Here is a 7,968-nt window from a genome sequence, read left to right on the forward strand (position 1 = left end):
GATTACTTTGAGAAAAAGATTATTTGTGCCAAATTGTTTTCCAGAGAAAACATACAGCAAGATGAGGAACGTTTTCTCTCCTTTCTCATACACATATTTTTCTCCTTTCCCTCTGATCTTGTTCAAACACTCTTTTGTTCTGAACCATTGTATATAACTGCCGGAAGACATCCGCAGATGACGCAAGCCTTCCCCTGTTATGTGATGCCAAGCTCATTTGTGAATACAAAATAAGGTTTTTGTCATGAAACTGTGATTTGTACCATCTTGTAGCAACATGTTAACAATAATATTTACATTGCTATGTTAATAATCCATGGTTAAATATGTTGATACTATTTGTTACGTTCCAGATCCCCTATTAATCTGGCAGCTGACCAAGTGTTTTGAATACCAGGAAGTTGGACACTATATTACATACATGTGGTTTGCAAACTCCAGCGAGGACAAAAGCATTGAGATTTTTTTTCTGCACTGTATGTTACACCTTTACAAGCAAACTCTCTTATGGGTAGCTTCCCATTCACAAAGTCCACCTTCTTTGTCTTTCGAAATCAAAGAACGTTTCTCTACCACCAATGGCTCATGTGTGAACTTAAAGCTAAATGCATACATTCTTCCTGTTAACTGCCTCATTGTACAATTTTCCTTTTTTCATGAATGAAGTTACAATAAGCCCGATTCCTCCTTACTCCTGTGCAGTTATTTGTATATATATGCCAAGAGCTGATAAAAATATCACTGTTCCTTTTGTTACCGTTGTCTACGGCAATTCTGTCTTGCAAAGAGCAAAGGGAATTGAGGAACCCAGTCTAGTTTCCTTTTGCTCCGCATTTTTTCACGTCTTTCCATCTGTCCTGTTCCTCTTTTTGGAGAACAGGAGGGACAGTAAACCAAAGGCAACTGTCCAACCCTTCAGGAGCCACCAACAATGATCCACAGGCTGCTCTGGAAAACTCCGTACAAATCGGCAACGAGGTTTGGGGATATTTTGCTACCTTTACAACAGATGAAGATATGTAAGCCATAATTTCCCACATGAAGCATAGTGAGGGACTCCCTGCAGCGTTCCATCCACTCAGTAAGTTTTAGACAAAAGGAGGCAGTTCTCAATGTCATACGTTAAAAGTTTCTCTGATGGTGGCAAAGACAGCGCACTCTTTTGGGTGGCAGTGAATAAAACATGTCATTTCCCTCATTTTTGGGGGCACCAAGTTGTACCACAGTGCCAAATAAAAATCACACAGTGTGCAAGCTGAAAGAATGACGACCAGATCTGCCAGTCTAGCAGTCACAGCACAGAGAAACAGTCCAGACACCTCCGGTTCATCTGTCCCTGTTACTGGGTGAGCCAAGTCACCGTGTGGCTCTGCATCTCTGGATACAAGCAGCTCCTCTGTCAGGCAGGTGGTAACCATGCCTCTGCCTTTTGGAGGGCTGTAAAGTCTCCAGACTGAGCTCCTCAGGGCAAAGAAATATTGGGAAATACAGATCACCCCAAAGGACAACAAATACCACAAAGCATTATTAAAGCAAGATTTAGGAGATTGTTTTATGAAAAACTTCTGAAAGTAGCTATTTTAAAAAAAACCCAAAAGGCCAATCCATCTCTACTTACCTAATCAGTGTGTTAAAAGTTTTGAAGTGATATGCAAGGCCTCTGAGGAAGCTGCACACAAGCAAACTATGCTCAGATTAACCTGGAGTCACTAGTAGTCTGGATAATAAGGTTTATAGATTTACAACAATGGGTAACAGCATTGCAAAAAAATATCCCACCTGATAAAGCGCAGTTTCATAGTAAAGTCAGGAACTATTAACACAAGAAAAAGGTATTCTTTGATCGTTTGGGTTTAACAGTGTGAAATAAAGGAAAGGAGCAGGAAAGACTTTGTCTTTTTATATGCCCTCTTTTGTGGCAGCAGAGTTCTTCAGCTCACTTAAGACAACGTATGAAGGTGCCTAAGACTCTTTATAGAGGGAGTTTAGGAGAAACGTGGCAATAAATTAGGCACCTCTGTTGAGAGCTTAAAGCTAGGGGGAATCAATCTGGGCCAAACTGCGCTTTTTGCAGAGCCTGAGTAAACAAAGTTCTCTGAAGTTAAGGTATATACATGGATTAAACACTGACATATTAGAAAATGAAGGTAGGCAAATCTGGTTTATGGTATGATTGTGCTAAACTGCTGAAATAAACACACAAATGGGAAAAGAAGAAATTAGTAAGTCAGCTGTGCTATATACATGACAAGACACAGGCCTTACAGAACAACACAGACAAAAGCAGCGTATTCTTTCTGGAATACAAGTTTTTTTCCAAGTAACAAATTATGCAAGCAGACTTTAATGATCTGTTAAATCTGTTTTTGAAGAACAGTCCAAGACTTGTTCTTCTACACTGCCAAGAGCATGCTTTCCAAACCTTGTAACCAATCAATCACCATCATGCTACTTTAAGCTTTAAAGTTCAGTATTTAACTTACTCTTTACACAGCGCCTAGCGACTTCTTACAGACTGCCACGACCATTTAGACAAACTGCCATTATCACAGTTACCATTATTACAAACTGAAACTTACCGTTAGAAAGCGAAGTAGAACAAATGTAGTTGCACTACTAGTACTTGCAGAAGCACAAAAAGATAAACAGACACCCGAGGCCAATAAACCAGACTAGACACTTTTGCTGAGTCAGAATCATTGGTTTTGTCTGTAATAACGGCTTTTTTTACCAAGTTCTACAATCCTACCCGGTTTTGTGAAATCACAATGTAACGGTGTCCCCCTTGCAAATTACACAATAATACATTCACATGCAAAAAAACTTCCATCTATTTTAGTCCCTTCCCTCCATTTCTTGTCCATGTATCCAAAAATGAAAGTCCCTAAAAACGATATGGTCTATCATAAGAACATAAGCCAAAAAAAACCCCAAACCAATCTTCCTAGGAGTCATTCACACTCACGTTCAACCACAGCAGCGAGTCCAAATGCTTACTCCAGTTTCTAAATGCTGAGGTACTAAGAGACACTTAATGGTAGCATAAAAGGCATTTACTGATAGCATTAAAGCTACTTCTTTAAAAAAAAACACAGGGGGGGTTCAACGGCTTAAAGTAGTAAATCTTTTAACAGTCAGGAAATGTTGAACTTCAGCCCCGCGTCCCTCCTTACCCGTCCACGACGCTAACAAACCCACTGGCCCCTGCTTACAAGTTTCACAGTGCAGAAGCTTAGCCAAAAGCAGCAGATCCCGACTGGATCCACGGGCTGCATCTCTTACCCATGTTGATCAGATGCGCAGGGCTGCTGGGTGCGTGCAAGAGGAAACACAGCTGCCTGGGCTGGATTTTTGTGAAGCAAAAGCTGCCTGGAGAGGGTCATATATACAAGAGCAAAGGGGTGGGCAGGACTAGGGAGGGAAACTGCCAAGGGGAGGATCCAGTGCAGCTGGGACTGCGGGAGGACGGGGCCAGAAATTCAGCTTCTACTTCCTGGGAAAGGGTGGCAGAAGCTTTCAAAGCTCTGCTTTGAACCCACGTCCTCTGCTGCACCTGGCTCTGACGCTGCTGCCCTTTCCACCTGCTCCTGTTATATTCCAGATAGGTTTATCTGGGTATTTTGTACCCAAGTGACCGCCCTCACGCAGACAGAGCCTGCGTGCTTTCTAGCAGCAAAGGGGAAAACAGTTGTGCTTTAAAAGTCTTGATTTTGGGCAATGTTTAAAATTCTTCAGGAGTCAACGCATGCCAGACTGGATCACAGCTCTCAGTTGTGTCTGGTTTGGCAGGCAGCAATGTTTTTAACATTTCATGTCCCTTCAGTCCCTTAAACAAGGCAGCTACAAAAAGACAACTTGCCTGCTGAAAACTTCACGGAATTACTTCTTAAAGAAGACTGACAGCTGCCCCGGAGTATTGGAAAATCTGGATTTCACTCTTTTGTTCTATCTGGGATTCTGCTAAACTGTCCCTAGTAAGAATTAGTCTATTCTTTCCCATTGATTTTGTTAAAGGACAGTACTTTTTCCCAGGAAACATCACCCCTGTCATTTCCAAAACATTCTCACGAGAGGATACTGCATTTTACAACCCTGTCCCACTTCTCTGCCTTTTACATAAGCCACCAGTAAACAGCAGAAAAACTAAACAGTGCTGGAAATGCTAAAACTCTTCAAGCATTCCCTCCGTTAAGCCAAGAGACTGTCAGGGAGAGCTGATAAACAACCTATAACTAGCCATTTATTTATTTAGTGAAGTGAGCCTTCTTTTCCTGATCATAAATTAGACAAATACAGTCTGTTAACCTGTTTACCACTTCAGGCTGCTAGCTAAATATTTTGCGCAAACAAATTATTGCTCAAAAATGCTTTTCTCTAAATTTCGTTTTCAATACTCCACAGCTGTAGTTAGGTATTTGAACTGTGTGATGGGCCATCCAAGTCCTGCCTCTCTCATCTCATTTGATGGGCTTGCTTCTGCTAACTGATTCAAAAAGAAGATAATTTTTTTTTTTTGAAAAAAGGTATTTTTGTTATTTTTGCCCACAAATCCTTAGTGTCCATTGGACTGTCCATCTTGCATTAAATGTTCCTTGCATATCTATGACTTTCTGGTCTTTTCCTCCTCAGACACAGCCTTGTCTGTCCAACAGTTCCTTCCCTTCTTAACCTGTCATTTTAAAACACTACTTTACTACACATAAGCTTGATTCAGTGCTTTTTAAGCCACTATTAAAGAAATGTGAGTAATTTCTTTCATAAACTCGAGAGACTATATTCTCAGGAGGCACCATGGAACGCTAACTGAAGATCCACCTCAAGGAATCAGACCTGCCTTTTCAGACCAGTGCGCTCTGAAGAACCCACCGACGCTGAAGAGACTCCAAGGATGGACAGTAGCTCACAAACACCACTTCAACTGCAAGATCTATGACCTGAATTTTAGGCAGAGTGGGTGGGAATTCAGTCATTCTCAGCAATGACCTACTTCTGCTTCCATCAAGATCACCAGGGGTTCTAGCTCCCGAGGTCAGCAGGAGGACAGTCAGGCCAGCTCCACACATCCACCGAAGTCCCGTGCAAGGGCTAATACTGCCGGAGAGCAGAGGAAGCACATAATACAAACCACACAAAAATGTGCAAACTCATCAGGCAATAGTTTACTTCTGTTTAAATTATCTGACCCAGCAAGGAACGCGTTATTGCTCAGGACGAAAATCGCATTATATTAAATGATTAGTACTCTTGGCTCACATCTCATGCCACTGTGGAGGCAGCGGGATCTGCCACACACCTTGGGATGGGTCTAACGCAAACACAAAAGCAGAGAAAGGCCAAGATGAGTTTGTACACACCCAGAGACTTTGCAACAGCCTCGGAGGCAGCCTGAAGCAGGGAAGTTGCAGAAGAGACAGGAGAGATTAGAAGAAGTGCGTGCCAAAGGGAGCGGTCGGGAACAGCCTGGTGAAAACGTTACAACAGCTCGTGAGATAAAACCCATGGAGTGAATCAGGACTGTGTTAAAAGAAACCCGCGCTAGCAGCCACACATACTTTCTGCTAGTCCTCCACAGGCTAACCTCCACCACACCACCCTTCTCCAGTTTCCGTACAGCTCTTACCCCGTGACACCCTGTGTCGCAGCTCAGACTCCTGCAACGCTTCTGGCAAGTGCAGGCCTGATTTTTGTATCCGGCATCTAGAAAGTAATCTGATTGAGATTTCCAAACATACTTTATCAAAGTAGAATACTTTTATCAACACATCGGCATGCCTTGTCTTGAAGGGCGGTTATAATATATCATTATATTTGTAGCAGCACCAAAAAAAGGTGTAGGTGGGGCCAAACACGCTTGTTTCCAGCCCGTACCTTTTAATGGCATCAGAACTCCAAATTGTGCTTGAGGTAAATTCTGAGGTAAATTTGAGGTTTAAAACAATCTGCCTAGATGGTTTATCTAGTCCATTGCTTCACATACCAAAGATTCCCCAAAAGCCTCACTCCCGTATTCTGCGTGCTGTTCATTAAGTGCTGCATGGGACGGCGAACTCGGTTTTCTTCTCAAAGCAAGCCTGGAAACACGGGACTACACAATTCCTGTCCCATCCCGACTTCTCATGACGTTTTCATTATGTTTCATGAGCCATATGGAATGAGTCCATATTAAGGCCAGGATTTCAAATGCTCTTACTTTTATTCTTCTTTGTGAGATTTTGTACAGCTCATTCTCAGCTGATACAGCATGGTGCCTGTCCTCCTATCTTGAGGTACTGTTTTTCAGATGTTTGATTCAGATTCTTCCAAGGTGGATATAATGTGAAAATTCTTTATTTTCAATCTTTAGATTCTACACAGGATCTGCAACAATTATGCCAATTCTTTCAATTACAAGTAGAATGGAAAAATAAACTGTAAGCTCTCTAGTTGAACTGATGTCCTGAATATTACATATGCATAGTATGTGCAATATTGGGTTCCTCATCTTTTATTGAGAGCCCTTGTAGAAAAACACCATAAAAAGAATGAATTATAATTATTAATCACTATAAACTGGATCGGGAATATATTAAAAAGCTCATGTAAAATGACGTGAAATAGCTACAGTCTGAATTAGAAATTATTTCTTTTCTTCACTGCCCTGGACAAGTTTCAAACTGGCCATCTGTCAACCTTTCTGTCTACCTTACTACTGATGGCTTTTTGAACTCAGTAATGTGATTTCAGAACTAAGCAACCAGAAGTTATCTGTTCTGTTTGTATAATTTGTCCTGCAATCACACAAAGTGCAAAACCTCTTTAAGTAAGATCGGGACCTTTACATTGCACTCATATTTTCATTCTAGTCATATAATACAAACATCATCTCTCCTCCCTCTCCAAATATCTCAATCCTCTCTCCAAAACCAGAATATGAGAACAAAAATCTAAATGTCATTGTCAAAGAGTACAGCAACTAAGAATTCCCTGTTGTGCGTTTGGCTTGGTAGACAGTTTAATACGAAGGTTTTGTCCTTTTAATGTTTCTGAAAACTTTGTGTCAATTTAAATGAACCTTTACAAAACAGGCAAAATCTTGCAAACCTGAGGCAAAAACGTCATAGAGAATGTTGCTTCAGTAAATACTATCACATTTAGATGAGCAACATTATTTCTTTCTTCTCTTGATTGTGCATAAAGTATAAAAGCAAAGGAAAAAAAGAGAAGAAATCCAAACAAACACAACACAGAACTAAAACCCCAAAACAAAACCCCCAGCAAAACAAAGCAATCCACTGGAGACAGATTCATTCACCTCTAATGAGGATGGGAAAGACAATAACCCACACATGACAAACAAGAGTCAGATCATCCAATGGACAGCTGGAAAAACCTTCAACCACCACAAAGATGAGGGCAGAATAAGACCTGGTGAAGAATTATGATCCGGAAAAAAAAAATATTAAGAGGTCATTGTGTTTGCAAAATCAAGCATTCATTAATAAAAGCTACAGTTAAGGATGTAAATATAAATTAAATTCAATCCCCTTTTATGCTGATATAAATTAAATTCAGTTGCCTTTTAAATGTGCGTTGTAATCCTGTATCATGGAATAACTCACCGTTATTTTTTCCTAAGATACACACCTAATTCAATTCATAAGTAGTTAATACATTTTAACCATTAATATTTAGTGCGTAACCCCAAGGTTATAAAAAAAACCCAACACATTCCAGCCAAGCACAAAATGCACTTTTTTTTTAATTGCCGTATATGAACCTTGCCATACAAGTATTCTAGAAACGCTATTAAATTGAGCTGTGCAATACCCACAACGTTAGGTGGCATCATTTAGTTTATTTGACAATTGCTGACTTGAGAGAGAGAAGAATTATAACTCCATTGACCAAAAACAATTACTAAATTTCAATACTCACTTTAAAAAAAAGAGCACAAGCATTTAGCTTATTTATAGCAACATATGTAGCTCA

The 7,968-nt window shown here is 40.4% G+C and overlaps 1 protein-coding gene across 4 annotated transcripts in view; it reads right to left on the reverse strand.

The window, feature by feature from the left end:
• LOC104024751 (methanethiol oxidase) overlaps positions 1–7,399 on the reverse strand; it is a 28,981-nt gene extending 21,582 nt beyond the window's left edge. For 2 of the 4 annotated variants that reach the window (XM_075724566.1, XM_075724565.1), the window contains exon 1: positions 3,283–3,406. In XM_075724566.1, coding sequence (XP_075580681.1) covers positions 3,283–3,286 — 4 coding nt within the window. In that variant the 5' untranslated portion in view covers positions 3,287–3,406. Of the gene's footprint in view, positions 1–2,579; positions 2,596–3,282; positions 3,407–7,291 lie in introns of those variants that run through there. The other 2 variants (XM_075724567.1, XM_075724568.1) reach the window with 2 other exon arrangements.
• Positions 7,400–7,968: the final 569 nt, after the last annotated feature.

Source organism: Pelecanus crispus, chromosome 22 (assembly GCF_030463565.1).
Source record: "Pelecanus crispus isolate bPelCri1 chromosome 22, bPelCri1.pri, whole genome shotgun sequence".
Taxonomy (NCBI): Eukaryota; Metazoa; Chordata; class Aves; order Pelecaniformes; family Pelecanidae; genus Pelecanus; species Pelecanus crispus.